Raw genomic sequence first — 21,231 nt, 5'->3', positions numbered from 1 at the left:
CATATTGATGCTAGTTGGCTTCACTCCTGACTCTTTAAGAATTTTGACCATTAAACTTGCACTGGACTGAAACTCAAGCTAGGAAAGCTCATTTTGTCTGGCAGGCTGGGATGTTCAACACTTGACCCAGGGAAACTATCATTTAATTGACTGTTGAATTCAGGTTTCTGGCTGGCATGTGAAAATTCTGGGTGCCTTTATTGAGCAGTATACTTACCCTGAGGCCAAATATGAAAGCTATCCACCTGCTTCTCTCTTCATAAACATGACTAAATGGGCAAAAAAGTAGACCTTTTCCCAGCCAAAGTACTTGCCAAAAGTTCTTTTTGGCAATGCTTTAGACACATAGTACACTCTTGAAATGGCACATCTTTGTGTGCAAAGTTGGGCGAGAAAGAACAAATAGGTTGTATTGTTTTTAATACTGTATGTGGAACAGCTGGGCCTGGTTGGAACAGAATAAAGGTCACTTTCCTTACTAAATCTCCCCCCCCCCAATTTATTAGTTTCCAGAAGACTAAATGAAGTGTACAAAGTGAATTGACAATGTATCCTGTAGAGATAGAGATAGAATTATTAGCTACTGAATATGAGGAAACAGTGAAGTTGGGATCTGAGGCACAGGGTCTGAAGAATAAGGAAATAGTTGTTGGAAATTTTAAAGAAAGGGTAATAGATATGTTTAGAGAGTATTCGAAGTGTAGGCCACATCCGCATTTTGAAATTTAAGTCTTGACATGCACTGTCAGTGACGTGGTATACTCCTGAGGGTTGGCAGAATGGACTGCACCACTTTGAGTAGCAACATTTCATACATAGTCACATGTAACTTACGCTGGATTGGGCCACGGTGTGCTTGCAGTTTAACAGACTTTTATCAGAAAGCATCAGAAACTAGTGCAGATTTGCTGATAGCTGCTCACCTAGGCATGTCTGAAGAAGTATTTTTTTTATTCGTTTGCATGTATCAGAAATAATGCATAATAAACCATCAAATTCAAGCAGTATGGAATAGTTGAGATCTACTTTAAAAGGTCCGGGAGAATAAAAACATCTCTGCCTGGCACTGAAGGGGTAATGCAGGTGCCAGGTGATTTTCCTGGGAAATAATTCCAAAGATGTCTCCACTTGTCACCCTCATCATTACAAAGGTAGTGAGGACCCTTGGAGAAGAGATTCTGCAGTGGACCTCATTGGGTGGGTGGGTGGTTACGATGTCGGGAGACCACCAGACAGTCAGACTTCCCCCAAAAGTTGTGTTTTTCTTTTTGATTTCGGCTATTGGACGAAATTTCGGCTATTCAGCATATACCATATGCATGTTTCGTCAGAAGTAAACCCTGCTGTGTTCAGTTAGGCTGTCTCTAGTACAGTGGCACCTCAGGTTATAGACGCTTCAGGTTACAGACTCCGCTAACTCAGAAATAGTACCTCGGGTTAAGAACTTTGCTTCAGGATGAGAACAGAAGTCACACGGCAGCAGCATGGCAGTGGGAGCCCCATTAGCTAAAGTAGTACCTCAGGTTAAGAACAGTTTCAGGTTAAGAACGGACCTCCCGAACGAATTAAGTTCTTAACCCGAGGTACCACTGGAAGAATGAGGAATTATTTTGTCGTTGTTGTCGTCCCCCTCAATATTTGGCAGCCAGTATTGCCAAGTGTAAAATGGCATCAATTAACTTTCATGGTGCATATCTTAAAATCAGGCCAACAAGAACGGACACTTTCTGCTAAAAAGACTCTGTACAATTTTAGCTTTTTGTCAGCAATGCTTTTGACTTCTCCTCTGTTAAGAGCTGTGCACTGGAAGTGAGCGTAAGAGAACAGTCCCCCCTTTCTGGGCCTCTCTCTTGCTCTCTCTTTCTCCCTTTTTCCTTAAACAGTTGGCAAAGTTAGTCATTTCTCCAGGATGGGTGTGAATTACCCATTTGCTCTGTTCCAGTAAACTGAGTGGGCAGCATTAACAGTTCTACAACACAAAAATCGTTTAAGGACAATATGTGTTGTAACTACTCCTAGAACCATTTTTTAATGCATGGGCTCCAAACATTGCTTTGAATTAGCAAGATAAAAAAAATATGCGCAGCAGTTTGGTTCTAGCAGTCAGGATGTGTGTGGTTTTGGTATGTCGTCCATCTGAGCACATGATGCTTGGGTAAGTGCTAGGAGCCTGGGTTATGATTCACTGGGGGAAATCATGGAAAACAATGTCTGCTTTAAAGATAAAAGGGAAGATAAAGGGGGAGAGGGGGGTGTTGTATAGTAACCAAGCACATCAACATGATCTGCCCCATACGTGAAAACAAACTTAAAGGTATAATTGCTATAGAAAGACTCAAATCAGGTACTATGTTCATACCTCGTTACGGAATTCATGCGGTCAGTAAAGTTGCACATTTTATTAGTAGTAGATGAGCCAAAAAGGTAAATAAATGCATGTATCAAAAGCCAACAGCAACAAAATAAAGTTCAATATATACTACCTTTATTTGATCAACTAATGGTCACAATTCACTGTGCACTTTTAAGTTACACAGGAACTCTCCTATAGCTAAATGTTTTTTTAGATAGATAGATAGATAGATAGGGAAGAACGGTTTTAAGTTGCCAGCAGTTTTATCTCATTCTTGGTGGGAATGGAGGAGGGTTTTTTATACTTTAATTCAGCACAAACTATAATATTGTGTAAAGATCTCAGGTTATGCAGAATGGTGCTGTTGCCAACTAGCAGTGCATGGCAGCAAAATGTTTCTGCTTGGGCTGCTGTACATGTTCACATTTTCCAATAGGATGGATGCAGCTCATTATAAAATCACATACATCCCTAGGCTTAAGGAATGTTGCAAGATATGTCTTCCTTTCCTTAAACAACTTACCTCTGTTGGCATACTTGCCTTTGCCTCTTTAACTGCATTCATTGCAACATCCTGTAGGTTGGGTTTTTGTTTTTACCTCTAATGTATCATGAAATTTAGAGTTGGAAGGGATTCCAAGGGTCATTTAATCCAACCCACTTCAGTATAGGAGTCACAGGTAAAGAACCCCTTGCAGTTGGGAACAGCTCTGGAGGTGGCAGCCAGTGAGCTGATTGTGCAGGCCTGCATGTAAGTACCCAAGCAAAATGCAAGGCATCAGTAAGTTAGCCCCAAATGCCCTCACAAAGGACAAAGCTGCCATTTATAAAGGGAAGATCTCAAGTGGTGAAGGCTGCTCCCAGCCCCTCCACATGATGCACACTCACAATGTCATGGAGACCTTGGTCTTCTTTGTATGTTTCAGAGAAGAGCAAGAATGAAAGCATGATTTGACATTTTAAATCCTTAACAACAACACCAACAACAACACACAGTAATTTTGATAACTGTTAATTATCGGTCTGTTTTACCCTGTTGAAGTCAGCAAATTATAAGGGACCCTTTTTTGTATAGCTAGCATTTATTTCAAGGAATTGCCTGTGTTTACAAAGATTGTGTGCCAAATGCACTAATATTTTGTAAACAAAACTTTTTTTTATTTAAGAGCAGTTACAACATGCAATTAGTATCTCACTGAAAAGCTATATTTTTTTTTTTTAGTTTGAGCAGAACTGCTGAAATAAATTAACTGCAAAATGACTTTGTAAGACTGGAGAAATAAACACAGTGTATCCTTCTGTGGAAGTAGCTTTACTACTTCCAGGTTTGGCAGTGGTAATATTCCATCATTGTTTTGTGACTGGGGAGTGAAATCCACTGTTCATAGCCCCATGCCGTGTTCTTCAGTTGCACTTTCAGTATTTTGCAAGTGTACACCTAAAAGTATAACAAGCAGGCATTTGAAAATGTGTCTGTTCTCTCTACCTGCATTTGTTGCTGTGGGAAGTAGTCCTGTGCTGATTGCTTTTTCCACAAGCACCCCTTTTTGTGCAGCATAATTTGGGCCCCAGATTGGCAACTAGGAATAATCTACTGGATGACAGATTTAGAAGAGAAAACGACAGAACACCATCCATTGTCCCCTGTAGTTCCCAGCCAAACTACTCAAATATATTATCAGTGATCAACAGCCCATCTTGGACAATAATGTTTCTACTTCATAGGACTTCAGTTGTAGGTCTCTACTTGCTTGCCGATAGTTTCCCAACCTAAAACACCAGCAACACAGTTTTTGTGGGGGTTGATAAAATGAGTTGCCACCAGTATTCATATTTTGATAACAGTGCTGTGGGTGTCAGCACAAAATGGCTGCCCCGGGCCAATGAGTACCGTCACAAAAAGGCTTTGCCAGCAATAACAGACTACATAACAAAGACACAAACATAGGGACCAGATCCTGCAAAAAAAAATGAGATGCTAACTTTGTCCCCATATTATAGGACCTCTACAGCATCAGTGGTTCATTCACCTGCTCACCTTTCTATGTGATATAGGACATCAGCTGCCAAACAACTACTCTTCGGCATTCTGTAGGACAAACAGGGCAACCTCTATGCAAAACAACAAATATAACATCAGAAATAGCAGTATCCAGAAAGCAGTAGTAAAACATTTCACTTTACCAAGGTACTCTGTAACTGATCTTAAGGTGGATGTTGAACAAATGAACTTCAAAGGGAAACTCCTTATATGACCCTACTAAATTTCAGTTTATCAGGCCATTCAGTTCTGGATTCCCCTGTTGCTTGAATCCAGATGACATATTTTTATCACACCATACATTAACTAGTTTACCACTGCCCAGATGTCTTTGTTGTCACCACTGTTGGCTTGTTAATTGGTCACTGTATTATTATTATTATTATAATTATTATTATTAGTTTTGCTTTTAAGTAACTGTTGCTAATCATTCCTTTGGCATTTCATTTCCTTGATCTCACTTCCATACATTTAACACCTCCCCCCCAAAAAACACACCTTTACCTTCTAGTTTAGGATTACACTTCATGCATTTGAGGAAGTAGACCGTGGTCCATGCAAGCTTATGCTAGAATTAATTTGTTAGTCTTTAAGGAGCAACAGGACTATAACACTGTTACTCCCAAGAAATGCACCCAGATCACCCTGTGCTCTGTTTTGACACAGACACTGGGACACCAGGGATGGGGCCTGGGAAAGCTGGATCTCCTTTTGCTGCTAGTTGGAAAATGTTGGAGAAGGAAGCCCCCACAGCTCTATTGTGTGGCAATTCCTTGTCTTCATTTCCAGCCCTATCTACTGCGCTTTCTCTCTCTGTGTGCACACCCATACTTTCTCACTTGCTTTGCTTGCCAGTGTGCATGCTGGATCACGCTGCCAAGGATTCCAATACTCAGTGAAAAATGCCACTGCTTTTAAGGGGCGATGGAATACAGTAGAATTTAACAAAATGTTCTTTGTTATTAAAAAAAAACGTGAGTGACTAGAATCAAGTGAAGCTTGACATTTAATGCATTTTGATCACTATTTGTCAATAGTAAAACAGAACGTCTGTTCATAAAATGGGGTGTAAAATGTGCGTTTTGATGAGGACGTTGACTGAGCAAGGTCAATTGATTATTATTTTTCTCTGCAGCTTGTCCAAACAGCTAACTGTGGTTAACAAGTAATCACCCCCCTTTTTAAAAAAAACCCCAACCCCCCAAAACTATTGTTCATGCCAAGTGTCAGTTCAGCTGTTGAATTTTGTGTGTGCGCTTGCTCACGTGCTTGAGTAAAGACAATGGATAAACGATAGCATGCTGAAATCTTTCTTCTTCTTCATGAGTGAATTAAATGTGTCAGGCTTGAATAATGGCCTTGTCTGTTTTTCTCTTAGAATGAAGGCTGCCAATGGGGATTATCGAAAAGAGCACAGAGACAGAAGTCGCAGTCCAATAGAACGGGCTGCTGCACCAACAATGAGCCTTCACACCAACCACATATATGCCTCAATCCCAAGCTTACCCATGGATCAACCTCTAGCACTGACCAAAAACAGCATGGATGCTACCCGGTCTGTTAGCATCACTCCTACAATGACGTCAGTGGAACGGCAGCAGGTACTTAAGCTGTTCTCCATTATTTCTCTCTCTCTCTCTCTCTCTCTCTCTCTCTCTCTCTCTCTCTCTCTCTGTGTGTGTGTGTGTCTATCTATTTAACAACTACTTTTTTCTCAACTTGGTTGTGTTTCTTTGTCTTTGCCTACATCATTGCCTTGTTCCTCTTCCTGTGAGCACATAAATGCAGATTAAAATGTCACAAATGTTTTGATGATTGTAAGTCACCCTGACCATAAGGAGATTCAGGGGCAATTGAAACAACAGCAACATATCAATAAATTTCTGAGCAATCTGATTCAGCATGTTCCAATAAGTAATATAGCTTGATAGCAAGTAGAAAATCATTCATACGTATTTCCTCCTGTCCAACTCTGTTGAAGTTAGAGGGCTGTCTTCAGACAGACTTCGGACAGCAAAAGAGGCTCCCTGTTGCATTCCCTTCAGTCTTGGAGATCAAAAAAGGAGCAGGCAAAGTTGTTGCCCCTGCTGCCTCTGATCAGACAGGTGGCTGGCTGAAAGCAACAGATCCTCGTTTGCAGGTGATTTGTATCTTTCAAAAGTGATAAGGAGATAAATACAGATTCTGGATTGCACCACTGCAAGTTTAAGGTGTGGAAATTCCACCATAGAAAGATCTCACATTCAAAAAAGTAAGAAACAACGACCTTCAAACCTCACACGCGTGTGGTGGTGGACGTGGAGACAGAGTGTGCTAGCATTCTCTGCTCTTTTGCAGCTTGTATTGCCTTTGAGCTCATAGAAAGGTCCCTGCATATTTTACTTCAATGAGTTGGAAGCTGTGTTTATTGGAAGGAACCCTTTCCCCACATAATTTCAAACAACTTAAGAGCTCCCATCTACGTACAGTATTTGAATTAAAGTTTGCCAGTATTAGTTTCTTATGGATTATTAGGGAAAAAATCTTCAAAGGCTCTTAGATACTTATCTTCTATAGCAAGTTTTAAAGATCTGGCTATAACATGAGCCTTGGAAAGTATCCATTGTTCTCTGGGAAGAAACTGTGAGAGGGATGTGATATGACATTTTGGAGAAAAGGGTCTGGTATGACTTGCTGCTCTTTAACATGGGGAGACAGAGATAACTGGAAGCCTGACCTTGACCCAGAATGCAAAAAGCTTTTGAACAGTGTTCAGTCTCTAGGCTATGTAGCAGATATGTAGAGAGCCCCAGACACCATTTTTCCTTCCTTCTGCTGACTGAGAACTCTGCTTTCCCAGCCTCTACCTGGAGGTTATTATAACTTCCCCCTCTTGGACTTCCTATGTTAGTGTCAAGTAAGCAGGATATTTGGTGCAAGCACCAGCATTTTTCTCTGAAGGCCTGGATGGCTGTTTGTGCTTTAAAAAATATATAGAGAGAGACATTTTTTAATTCTTTAGGAAAATTCCTACCGAATAAAGATAAAACAGGCTTGTTTATACTTCCTTTCCGTCAACTTAAGTTTTGTGCCAAGCTGTTCTTCCCACAATGCTCCCCTCCTGTTTTACTCTTAGATACATGGGAAGAAGCACAATAGTTTATAAAGCAAGTGGCATATTGGAAATTGCAACCTATCTGAACTAGGATGATAGCTCAGATATGCTTGCTAACGTATTGAGATGGTCTCCTTGTTGATTTACTACAAGCATAACCACACAAGCATTCCTCTTGGAAATTTGGGAATTTTTTTAAAAAAAAAGTTTGGAGAACTTCTCACTCAGCATTCTTAAGTGTTTCGTTAACACTTTTATTTTGTATTTGGCACTTCATAGTTGCTCTGAAATCCTTATATACTGTACGTATATATCTGGGATGTGATCTGTACTCTGCCCTGCAAGTGGTTGCGTTATCATTTGGTGTATTATTTTGTATAATCCATTGTACGAGACCAGCTCTTGCTGTTCTGCATACACCACTGCCTCTCTGTAGCCGGTTCTGATGACAGACAAGGAAGGGAGAGGCTCCCATTGACGACATTAGGGCTCTTTGATAAGTCTTACTATTGTTTCTCAGCTTGGCAGCCAACTCTGCCACTCTAAAAGTACATTGGGAACTGTTTTTACTGGATTATACTTGGGAGGTTATGGCCAGATGGTTAGACGTTTTGTTGTATTTGGAACATGATTGAACTCTTGTCTGAAATTGGATGCTGCTTGCTGATATTATGCTAATCATGCTTTTTTTAAGAGAGAGAAAAAGGTTAGCAAGCAGCTCTTTTGCATTGCTTCCATTCATTTCAATGGTGTTGCCTGTACATGGTGAAAGGAGGGTGTCCACAACTGTAATCATGTTACCAAAGCTGTATGGAAATCAGCTACCATACCAACACACTCTCCTCTTTACTGGAGTCATGGGGAAGTGCTTTTCATACCAGCAAGATCCACAACCCTACAGAGGAAGCAGCCAGGTCATCTTGATCCACATAGTTCCTATTACAAATGTAATTGGGCTGTTTTCTATTGATTCGCCTATATATAGGGTACACTGTACCTAGTCATTGTGAAGAATACAAAGGATTAAATCAGTGGGACTAAATATTCCTCACTGTTCCTCTCTTTCCTTTGGTAATAAGTATCCTAGGCATGTTTGAATTTGCTATAGGAAGATGCAAATGGCTTTGTTCTCCATAGAAGCAGAACAAACAGCAGCAGCAACCTGTCGCTTTTGTTTTTAGATTGCTGAAGCCTGACTATCTTTGATCTTGCAGTCAAATATAATCTCTTCTTAGGGTGCTTTGACTGAACTTGTGTTAAACAATGAAATCTCTCTGCTGGTTCCTATGTCATGTGAGGTTTTTGCGGCTAAAGCACATAAAGGATGAAAGGCTTGGCCCCTTTGTGAATGCCCACCTTTTGAGCAGGCTTCTAAACTAATCTCAGCGAACCAGGACACTCCAGGTGATAGTCTTGAATTTGGTCCTGGGTTCAAGTTCCATGTCAGCTCATTGCTCTTTGGAGTGTCTCGAGCTCTGTTTGCCACAGGCTTGCAAAATAAACCCGCAAAATACATACGGTCTGCTTTGAAAAGGTGTGGTTAACTCTCGTTGATGATGGATTAATGTTCTTAATCCACCTAAGCATTCTGTCTACCGAAGCGTTCTACTTTTCCTGCGTTGCTGGTTGAGTTGACAGGTCTGGGTCAACACATGTAGCAACTAATAAGAGCTTTTCAACTGACCATCCCTTGCAGGTTCCAAGTGTCAGTTCCCAAACCTACTATGTGCAAGCGTGTAGGGCTGGGCAATAATCTGGTTTTCGACATCATGATATATAATCAGTTAAACGTTGCGATATTTTAATATATCACAATATCAGACATAAGGCAACTGTTATGTTATAGTACTACTGTACCAATGATTTTTAAATTAGCACATTTTCTCTAAAATTAAACTTGTAGAAGTAACTAGTAGCATAGATATCTAAGGTTCCCTAAAAATTGATTACATTACTAAACAAGAAAAAAGCAAATTCAGTGTCACACTTTTAGATATTCAAATATCAGTCTCAGTTGAATGTATAACATCAGTTATTTGATTGTTAGTTAATTTTCTTTTGTAAACCTGGCCAAACTAGAAAGAATGAATAAAATTTTACAGAACAAAAAATACTAAATGAAATTGATACTTTTTGCAAGGAAAGTTTGCATTTTGGCATTCTCTGGCCATAGAGATGCTCTTTGTATTTGAAGAACATTGCCAGCCTTGCTGAACCCGCTAATACTAATTTGTGCCATCCCCTAGATCCTCACTTAGTGGTGTCAGGTAAAGCAGATCATTCCACAATGGTAGATGGCAAGGCCACCCCTGCTTATGATCAGGGAAGGAAGTACACCATATGGAGAATACGAGGCTGTCACCAAAAACACCAATGCGTGTTCCTACTTACAGGTGTCTAGACATCCTTATACTGTGCTTGCTTGTACTGGCCAGCCAAATGTTTGGGTGGAAAGAGTTGTAGGATAAAGTGGCCCAGAAATACGTAAGTAGAACTAGGTCCCAAGAAGGGGAAATAGACAGGCACAGGGTTGCTAGCATTGGCAGCAGCCAAGTTCTTTTCTCTCCTTCTGTTTTGTCCTTAGGCAGCATAGTTCTTAAGTTATGGCTTTGGACTAGCTACAGTTTGTGCCACTATGGCAGTTGTCTGGTTTGAGCATTCTTCTCTGCTTGTGGTGAGGATGGCAGGCAAGAGAAAGGGAGGGGTGGACCTAGGGGAAGGTCTTTGAGAAGACCCCCCTTCTTCTCTCTTTGTCTCATTTAGGACCAGTTCATAAATTGAATTTCCCCTTTTTCAGTGAGTAGTCTTTCAACCTTCTTTGGGGTATACAGATGTTGTGCATAGGTGTATTGTGTGAACTGGCTGATCATGGTTGTGCCCAGTACCAGTTCTGCATTAGCAGCAGCAGCAGCTGAAGTCACAGCAATTGCTGCCAGCCATCTTTGGGATAAGCCCATTTCACACTTAGTGACATGCACTATCTACAGCCCCAAAACATGTTCATCCGAACATGGCCACATTTTTTTCCCATCCTCTTTCTTTCACCTCCCTGGTGGATATATAGAACTTTTAAATTGTTCTTATTGCAAATTTATCAAAGAAAAGAAAACAGAAAAAAGAAGCAGGAAAAGCAGGAAACCTCCCCAGCTTAGCTCACAATACAATAACCATCAATACATCCACCTTAGTCTACACATAAGGCTTGGTATATGCCCTCCCAATGTCCAAACAGGTAGCCAAAATAAGCTGATGCTTATAAAGTGTTCAAATGTGGCAAGAGTGTTAAGGTCTTTAGAGCATTGTGTAATAGATAGTGGGTGCTTATCTTTCAGGGCTTGTAATAGAAAGACGAGATTCAACTAAGTTGTTGCATGCAGGGAATGAGGTCCACTTGTGCTACAGGGTTTCCCCTATCCCCTAAATCTGCTCTGGAGGGCTGGGGGAAATGGAAGACCAGGTTAGGGGCAAATCCTGTTGCGTGAATGCACCCTGTTGCTGTGTGCATACCCTTGGCACTACACTGAATTCCATCCTAAATCCCTTGGTGACCGTAAAGGCTTGCAAAATCCATTTCTGTTGTCCTGCCATTAATCCCCATACTACAGGAGTATTTTGAATTCGCAGATCTTCTTCAACACTTGAGTGCTTTCCAAATTTAGTGTGCTTGAACTTTGTGTGTTGTACTAAATAGAAAGCTGTTTATTGATACCAGATATTTTTGGCTTTCTCATTTTGCTGCTTATGCTCACTAGCAGCTACCATTTTATTTGTTGTGTGTGCCTTGTTCTGCTGGAAAAACGAACAACTCTTCATTTTACTTAGAGGCATAACTGTGCTTATTGATTGTGTTTTTCTTTGCCCCTCAGAACCGTCCATCTGTAATCACATGTGCCTCTGCAATCAATCGTAACTGTAATCTATCTCATTGTCCAATCGCGCACAGTGGATGTGGAACTGCCATACCAGCGAGTTACCGGAGACCATCTAGCAGTAAGTAATACTGCTGCATTTCTAGTTTTCCTTCTGAGGACTTGAAAGCTTCATGTGGCCATCAAATAACTCTTAACATGTGCAACAAATTAAGAGTAGAGCGGGATATTTATTTTATTTCAAGGGAGAGGGTATACTAGGGTCAAATTAAATCTGTAATTGTGTGCTGGAATAGAATTTTTATTGGGATCTTCCTCCCTGTCTTTTGGCAGCAGAAAGCTTGATTCATGCCAGAATTTACGAGCAAATGTAACGGATGGAGAAAATCAAGACCCACCCCCAAACATTTTTTGTACTTTCTGTGCTTGGAAAATGTAGACCTGGTGTTGTTTCAACATTGTTTTGAGCATATTCTCTTAAGTCCAATTGTGAGTCTTACTGTTGCTATCTTCTGTAGCATTACATATGGAACTGTAGTGCTAACTCAACTAAGAGTGTATTCTTGCATAAAACACACAAGTTGGGGAGCATCCTTATCTCCTCTTGGGTTGCATCCAGAGCAGGTTAGTCACGCACAGTACCGCTGAAATGAGAGACCTAAGTTTTCCAACTGATTTCAACTGGACCTAAACGTGACTCATTTGCTCTGGTACCCTTGACTTTGAGATTATATGACAGTATCAGTTAAATAGGGGTCAGACACAAATTATATATTAGAGACAACGTGCAAATTATGACTTTTTCTAGAAGAAAGTGAACAAGAGGGAACAGAAACCTGAAGATAAGGACTGGGTGTAGTAAACGTCATTCTCCTGTTTTTTAAACCCACATAATTTTCTGGTTTCAATATTTTTTTTTTATTTTCTCTGACATTAGCAACATTGTGTTCATACGACAATTTTACAGGAGCGCATTTCAGCAAGTGTGCAAACAAAGGTATCACATAGCTGCAAAATGTAGCTGGCCATGTTGCACTGTAACTTGCGTATTGAAATGGAACCGTTTTCATGTACACCTTTTCAAAAATCCCTTCAAATATAAATGCATCTCTTTTGTTTTGCTCTTCCTTGGGAATGAAAATTTATATCTCCATTGGATATACCCAAATGAGTTTTAAAGGAAGCAAACCTATTAGAAAGCTTATTGTATTGGGGATCCACTTCCAACTGGTACAAAAGAAATGATGGGCAGTATTCAGTTGGGGGAAGATGTTCCATTGCATAAGCAGAAACCCTTGTGCTGATGGAATGTTCACTTTGTGCTAGGCTATATACAACTCTATGGGATGAACCTTTTTCCTTTTCAAATATATTTTAGAAGCCTCTTTTCTGTGTGACATACCGTTTCTTATTCTTTTTGCTACTTACCTGTAAAGAACAGATGCTTTAAGTATTACAAATATATTAATTTGAAATGGTAGGTTAGGACTTGCAAGGGATGTCATTTTATGCATTTTTAAAGGTTGCTGCATGAAAAAACTGCAAGTGTTTTTGCTCGCATGGGTAAGCATGGGCTTCTTACTCGTCTTTCTCCCCCACCCCCTTCATTTCCCCCTTTAGCTACCACTGCCTGTGATCCAGTGGTGGAAGAGCACTTCCGCAGGAGCCTTGGCAAAAATTACAAGGAGCCAGAGCCAGTGACAAACTCTGTATCCATCACTGGATCAGTCGATGACCACTTTACCAAAGCACTTGGAGAAACGTGGCTTCAGATCAAAGCTGCAAAGGATGGCGTGTCCAGTAGTCCCGAGTCTGCCTCTAGAAGGGGGCAGTCGTCTTCTCCTCCTTCCTCCCACATGGTCAATCATAATCATTCCCCTTCTGTAGTCTCATGAAGAGAGGACCACAGTTTCTTCATCTGAAACATCAGTTTGCATGGTTTGACTGAGCTTGGAGCAGTGCTCAAATTGAAATAGTGTTTGGGAGGGAGGATATGAGAGATTAGTTTCAAACACATTTTGTGTTTATTTGCTTGGGGTTTTTTTTTATACGTGTGCCCTTATAAGATGATAGCAGGAACTATTTGACTAAGAAATAAATTTTATGATGTAGCACTCTTTTTTTTTTCCTGCCTCAGTTACCAAAGAAACCTCTGATGCAAATCTGCTGCCCCCTTAAAAACAAACAAACCACAGAAGGAAGTTAATGGGCAAAAGTAAAATAAAGTAATAACTTTTTAAAAAGCCATTCTGTACAGTTGGTTGACCCAAATGCTGTGTGCTTTTGGTTAGCTTCTTGAGAGTAGAATTTTGTCTGGGTTTTGCTTCCATTGCTTTTGTTTCCCTTGTGAAGTAACTTTGTATGTATATACTTGAAAAGAACTGTCATGTATGATTTGCACTATTGGAGGAGGTCTAGAGTTGCATAGCAACTTCGTGCACGATGCTTATATTCTGAGGGCAAACTGCTTTGAAAAAAAAGTCTAAAGATGATTTTTCTGTCTCTCTTTAAAGCAAGAAAGCAAAATTTGCTTAGGAAGGGGAAGTCTCATACAGGTTATAGGTCTTTCTCTCTATTAGATTTCAGATGCTTAATGCTTGCAACTGGACTGCATAATTGACCGATTCATGGGCATTTTAAATGTTTCTTAACACTGCAGTTTGTAAGAATAGAGCTGAGGTCAGAGGGTTCAATAGTGCTTAAAGATGCATGTTTTATGAAAAAAATAGCTGGTATCTATTAATGTATAGACAGTAAGAAATATAATACTTATTAGCCTTCGTTGAGAACTAGTTTTATTTTTATTTTTCAGTAACAGTCCTAGATAGACTTACTGCTGGTACAGTTGTACTCTGATATTTGTATTTGATATTCACTTTAGTAGCAGCCAGCAACCATGGACAGCCTCAGGTCAGGCCTCAAATTAAGCAGTTTATAGTATATATACAATGCTGTGGGGTACATGATTCTATAGTTTCTTTCATTGCTGAACGATTTAAAATCTGCATCATCATCTGCTTCATACACAGTTAGTTATGAAAATCTAAAGAATATCTATGAAAGCTACCAGTTGGAGAAAACTGCTATCTTGCTAAATATTTTTACCAGGACAAGATTGCCTTTCACAATCTTATTTTTGAGGCTGCTTATAAACCTAGGCCAAGGCACCAGTACATTCCTCGATTTAAAAAGAAAATGAAAACACGGTTATAAATGTGTTACTTGCATTTATTTCATTTGCTATATTAATAGCCACTAACTAGGTAATAGAGGCAGCATAAAGAACAGACTTGTGTTAGTAGTAATGAGCTTCTCAGCTTTTTGTTAAATGCAGCGGCCCACCCACTCCTTAGCCACACCCACACATTCCACCAATCCCCAGTACAGTCACAACGAGGGCTTTTTATATTGGGTTATCTGACAAGACTGGTTATATTGAGAGTTTATGAATAGGTGAAAGACAGAACTGCATGTGATGTATTCTGGGCTGTGTTACAGTATTGGGTCCATACTGGCTTTTACATTTGTTTAAAATAGTAAAGCTATTCAATATGAAAAAGGCATAGGTGGTCAAGACGCAGAAGATAACTTGTTTTGTTTCTGTTGTTCCATATTAAGTGTGACTGCCTATTTTTATTTTTGAAAAAGCAGGAAAAGGACCCTTGCCACCCATTTCACTATCTTCATACTGGGTATTCAGTGCTCTATCTGCTTTGGCATTTGGTACCCTACTCCCCGTAAGGAAATTGGAGAAAAAAGAACACACTTTTTTATATAGGTAACTTTAAGACCATCATTACGCTGTGCGTAAAGAATGTACAGAGAAATTTGTAGGTATTTTTTGAGGAACAATTAATTTGTTAATGATATGTAGCTATTTAATTTTTCCCTTTCCTTTACTGTAATCATTCTCTCTTTTTTTGTCTGTTTGGAGAAAAAAGTTGATCTTTTTTTGTTTGTAGATGTCTGTAATACAGTAAAAGTGCAGGAACACAGTTATTCTATGAGAACACTGCATTAGCAATTAATAGCCACTAGTGTGTTATTGCTACAGGCTACTGAGCGGTCTAACAGGAAAGTACTAATGACTGTAGATGGGACTCTGAGATATGTAACTCCTTTGACATTTCGTTTAAGCACAATGTTACAGTATCAAGTTTACCTATCTGTGATAGGTAAATGGATTTGTGGTGGGGCAAAGATTGGCGCCTCATCTTAAATACACAATACTTGGAAGTAAACTCTGCTGATTTTGGTGGAGCATACTTCCAAGTAACTGTGCTTAGGATTATAGGCTCAGTGAGATGTGTTGTCTCCTGTATAATCATTTGAAAATAAAGACTCTATGGGAAACATAATTACTCTGAGAAAGCCAAAGGGGTTGGGGTGGAAAGAGGCAGAGGGAGAGTAACCTCACTGTTACATGAAGTTTTTTTCACAGAGCCACATTATCTACAGTTCAGCTTGAACAATGCTCTCCGTGTTTGTAAATCTGTAATATATCATTCTTTTGTGGCCTTGTTTCACCTGGAGATTTTAAAAAAAGGTTTGGCAGGCCATCTTTTTTGTACTTAAAAGTAGCCTTAATGAACAATAAAGTGCTCTTAAATCTCATGTAAGCATGTGGTGTTTTTTTAAATGAAAAAACTGATAAAGAGATTTCACACGTCCACCACCACTCTGTGCTAAAAAGTCATAATCCCTAAGCAAGCAAAGATGGACACAGTGTGCCTCTGCTGGCACAGTACTGGTTTGTGTTGGTTCACTGGTTGTGAATATTTATTGGGCCTTCATTTAAACATTCCACAGGATACTGGACACAATGTGGGGAGAACCCTTTCTTAACAATGGTGCAGATAAGCTTTCCCCAGATGTTTTGGATTACAACTCCCACCAGCCTCAGCTAGCATGGCCAATGGACAGGGATGATGGGAATTGTGGTCCCCCATATCTGGAGCCCACCAGGCTGAGGAGGCCTGATCTAGCTTCTTAATCGTATCCAGCTGTTGTGCTTGCAACAGAGATTTACAGTTACTATTACAATACTGTATTGTGTTAGCAATGAGAAGCTTCATCAGGTGTTTGTTCAATGTAAGCAACAAAAAAGATCATTTTTTCTTATGCTTTCTCATATTAGCAAAAGATGCACAATTGCTAGTGATAGCTGCCTGTGACCCCCCTCTATTTTTATTTGAACACTTTTTGAAACTGCTGTGATAGCTGTGGCTTTGTATATGCGCTTCACAAAACACATTCTCCAGACAGACAATGTCCCATGTAACAGGACCGTTTCAAATACTGAAATGGCTTTCTCTTAATCACTCCATAGCCAGTTCTTCCCCTCAACCCTCATCCACAGACTATACTTTCTTTGCTCTTGCTGCTTCTCCTAAATGGAAAGCTTCCGGGATCCAGGTGACAAAAGGTTTCCTGCTACACTTTTTCCTCTTCACAACAACCTTACCCCAATCCTTAAATCTAAACCACAAAGCCGCAGGCCACAAGGGTTCAAGCTATTGAGTGAAACCCGCAAAAGGAAGCCAGTCTACCTGTTGGAAACTAGTTTATTTATTTTCAAACTAATGTTCTTGTTGGGATGCGGGTGGCGCTGTGGGTTAAACCACAGAGTCTAGGACTTACCGATCAGAAGGTCGGCGTTTCGAATCCCCGCGACGGGGTGAGCTCCCATTGCTTGGTCCCTGCCAACCTAGCAGTTCGAAAGCACGTCAAAGTGCAAGTAGATAAATAGGTACCGTTCCGGCGGGAAGGTAAACAGTGTTTCTGTGCGCTGCTCTGGTTTCACCAGAAGCGGCTTAGTCATGCTGGCCACATGACCTGGAAGCTGTACGCCGGCTCCCTCGGCCAATAAAGCGAGATGAGCACCGCAACCCCAGAGTCGGTCACGACTGGACCTAATGGTCAGGGGTCCCTTTACCTTTAATGTTCTTGTTTCCCTTAAAATTTAGGAACTTTCCTGCAGAAGGTAATTAGAATATAATTTTCTTTTCAGATTCTAATTATTTAGAAAGATACGCAATGAGCTGAGGCTTGTTAAAGTGAAGAACCATACATGCATGGACGCACATGTATTTTACCAGTATATAAACTGGCACAGAAGTACTGGGGAAATGGTCTAACGAAATACCACATAGGACCTTTCAGGGAACGGGCTTAAGCGTATCTTGCTAGTCCACGTCTCCCTGCTGCATTTCTTCAGAGGCCTAGTTTCTCAGGTAGGTTAAGCATGTGGCTGGATTCCACTGCTTCCATTATAGGTACAAACTTACCAGATAGAATGATCTGCCATAGGGTAGAATAAACAACATGTTAGGAGAAAGATCAGGTGCAAGGGAGAGTGTCACGTTTTCTATGCACAGGAAACCATTTGTCTGTCTCATTCCCTCACCTCCAATCCAGGTGCACAACTTCATCTACCATTTGTGAGAACTAGGGACTGAGGGAGAGGGTTTTGCAAGAGAAAATGGCAAAACTGCATTCTTCTCTCTATCTTTTCCTACCCCCTTCCACCTTTTTTGGTGCAAATATAAGGAACAAAAGGGGAACATGAAGGATTCATTTCCTCAAACACTCCTTTTCTACTCAGAATGCCATATATCTGGCAAAGAATTTTATCCATCTGGCAAAACATGCCCCTTTCTTCCCCTGACTCAAATTGGCCGACTTGTATGATTGGTTGCCAGTCAGGGCCTTGATGCCTTGACCTTCCGTAATTCTGTCCTGAACATTTGGTTAACTGTCTGCTTTGAATGCATACTATAAAAAAGATGAAGCATATGGGATAACAGCACCTCTACACTGAAGACTCAAAAGCATAAACAAAGTATTGCAGATGACCCAAAGAACATGAAGATGAGAGTACAAATCAGTACAGAATCATTTTGTTTTGAGACTCCTTAGACCTGTTGCAAGGTATCAAGGATCCATTTCTCGCAGAACATGATCTTCCGACTTTTCACCAACACAATCAGGAGGTCACTTCATAACATAACACTCTTCTAGAATTTCATAATTCGCTGACTGTTGTATCGTTTTGATGGAGTATTCATATCCAGCTAACAGATTTCTCTGTTAGCTGCACAGGCGTGGGAGGAATTCTAAACAGAGATTCTGGATGCTCACATAGAACCGAGGTGGAAAAATAGCATTTCTCCTACAATAGGCTACTTTTAATTTATGACAAAGCTGTTACTCAGTTCAAGAAAGAGCACACTGCATCCGATTAACACAAGATCATTTCAGCCCTTCTTGTGATGGATGACGGGCTACACTCACTGTACATTGTTGGTCTGTTACTAAAACTGTCACATTGATTTTGATATAAAGCACCCTTCATAAGGAACATTTGTCATCTCATTTTCATGCTTCCTACATTTCTTATTTTAAAAAGCCCTTGCATCTGCACGCCCTGTTCTTTTTACATTCCCTTACTCTGATTCTACAGACATGTGATGCAGAATGTAGCTACTGACCTTTCCTCTCGTGATCGTAATTTTGATACAAAAGCAACTATCTCGCATACCCAATATACAAGGAAGACCGCGGAGGACTCAAAGCAGGCTGATGTTATTAAGAGGTAAGGTTGCCATGGGAACAACATACTTGAACAGAGCTCTACTCCAGACATAGGGAGCCTTTGGCCCTCAAGATACTGAACTACAGCTCCCATCAGCCCTGCCGTGCATGGCCCATGGTCAAGCCTGTTGGAAGTTTCATTTTTATTTATTTTATACTCTATATCACTTGTCTGAGGTTTTTTTTTTTTTTTTACCAAGTTGTATTCCAGTAACATCAGGAGGACCAGCAGATCCCTACTCCTGCTCTCTATTCATGCTCACAGTGGTAGTGGCCAAACACTCACCAGACACATGTAAATATGCATTCTTGATACTCTATGTTTGCAGTGGTGACTGCTGTTATAATGGAATACAAGAATGCCAAAAATGTGTCCTCGTTTCAATGATCCTTCCAAAGCAAACAAAAAACCCAAAACTTGGCAACCCAAAACAACTAAGACTGAAACCTCGTAATCTGGTGAACCGGGTTCGCGTCTCCACTCCTCCACATGCAGCTGCTGGGTGACCTTGGGCTAGTCACACTTCTCTGAAGTCTCTCAGCCTCACTCACCTCACAGAGTGTTTGTTGTGGGGGAGGAAGGGAAAGGAGATTGTTAGCCGCTTTGAGACTCCTTCGGGTAGTGATAAAGTGGGAGATCAAATCCAAACTCCTCCTCCTCCTCCTCCTCTTCTTCTTTCTCCTCCTCCTCCTCCTCCTCTCTCTCTCTCTCTCTCTCTCACACACACACACACAACCCCCTGAAGTTTTGCTTCAGGACTCTGGACCTTTATTCTTAAAAAGAAGGTAAGCAACAGCTGTGTATGAATGATCACAATAGTAATGGAACACACACAAGCCAAAGTAGTACAAAAAAAAGTAAAGAAATAGAAGCAAGATAAAAGTAACATAAACAGAAAACACCACCCAGTGCTGACTGGTGTGAATGAAACAACCATCAAAATGAATGGAAGCAGCTCACATTCAGGTGTGAGTCACCAGGAAGTATACCTGCATATCTTAATATTTCAATCAATACATGAATATATCAACAGCTCTGGCTCAACGGCTGAACATTTATTTGACCATCTTACTAGGTCATGTTCCAAAACTGTGTGATACGCTACCATTCTGGGCAAAGATAGCCCTAGATTATTTTAACACTTCACTGTGTCTGCAGCATAGCAGCCCTCTGAAGATGGACATTGAGTAGTCCTACTCAAAAGTATTTCAATCTACCCTGCACTGAAAACGAGGAGGAAAAAGACACCGGGGGTAAATGGAAAGTCGTATGGAAAGGTGATGCAGATAATGATAAAACATACAGATACACCTCCATTTCCAAAATTAAGTCGCATTAGCACAACCTGGAGTTGTTAGGGGGAGGCTGGTGTTTTAAGTATTAATTTATTACATTTTGATGACGTTTTAACAATTTTGTATGTCTAAATTTCACTGCATGTCACCTAGTTGCCTAACACAGGCAGATTTCCTTCAGAATGGAGAGGTTTGATCTTGCAGTCCATGAGACTCAAGAGTCTCCTCCAGCACCATAATTGAAAAGCATCAATTCTTCGGTGATCAGCCTTCTTTATGGTCCAGGTCTCACTTCCATACATCACTCCTGGGAAAACCATAGCTTTAACTATACGGACCTTTGTTGGCAAGGTGATATCTCTGCTTTTTAAGATGCTGTCTAGGTTTGTCATTGCTTTTCTCCCAAGAAGCAGGCGTCTTTTAATTTCATGACTGCTGTCACCATCTGCAGTGATCATGGAGCCCAAGAAAGTAAAATCTCTCACTGCCTCCATTTCTCCCCCTTCTATTTGCCAGGAGGTGATGGGACTAGTGGCCATGATCTTCATTTTTTTGATGTTGAGCTTCAGACCATATTTTGTGCTCTCCTCTTTCACCCTCATTAAAAGGTTCTTTAATTCCTCCTCACTTTTGCCATCAATGTTGTGTCATCTGCATATCTGAGGTTGTTGATATTTCTTCCATGGCACCTTAGGGTATCTTGAATGATAGTCGGGGTGCCACGGGAGCACTGGCTTCTGTCCCTCTTTCCTTCCCTTCCTCCTCTGATGCCCTCTTGCATTTCTGCCTCCCAAAAGCTCGCACAGCTGTTTGTTGCAGCCGCCCTGGCTAGAAGCTCTCCTGCTGAATGGTGCCTCTGGGGCTGGCCAGAGGGTGCTTCCCAGGCCCCTGTAGGGAAGTGTGAGGAGGCACCTCTCTTTGGGGCAAAGGAGGCAGCTCAGTGACCAGGGGCAGCAGCTTCAGCTGCCTAGAGGACTCCCAAGGA

The 21,231-nt window shown here is 40.7% G+C and overlaps 1 protein-coding gene across 4 annotated transcripts in view; it reads left to right on the top strand.

Moving 5' to 3' along the window:
- VGLL4 (vestigial like family member 4) overlaps positions 1-15,971 on the top strand; it is a 96,444-nt gene extending 80,473 nt beyond the window's left edge. For all 4 annotated transcript variants that reach the window (XM_053377661.1, XM_053377660.1, XM_053377663.1 and 1 more), the window contains 3 exons: positions 5,773-5,995; positions 11,355-11,478; positions 12,978-15,971. In XM_053377661.1, the coding sequence (XP_053233636.1) occupies positions 5,773-5,995; positions 11,355-11,478; positions 12,978-13,252 (622 nt within the window). In that variant the 3' untranslated portion in view covers positions 13,253-15,971. The remainder of the gene's footprint in view (positions 1-5,772; positions 5,996-11,354; positions 11,479-12,977) is intronic.
- Positions 15,972-21,231: the final 5,260 nt, after the last annotated feature.

This window comes from Podarcis raffonei, chromosome 2 (genome assembly GCF_027172205.1).
Source record: "Podarcis raffonei isolate rPodRaf1 chromosome 2, rPodRaf1.pri, whole genome shotgun sequence".
Lineage (NCBI taxonomy): Eukaryota > Metazoa > Chordata > Lepidosauria > Squamata > Lacertidae > Podarcis > Podarcis raffonei.
The sequence above is the reverse complement of the archived record's forward strand: the minus strand, read 5'-3'. Positions and strand labels throughout refer to the sequence as shown.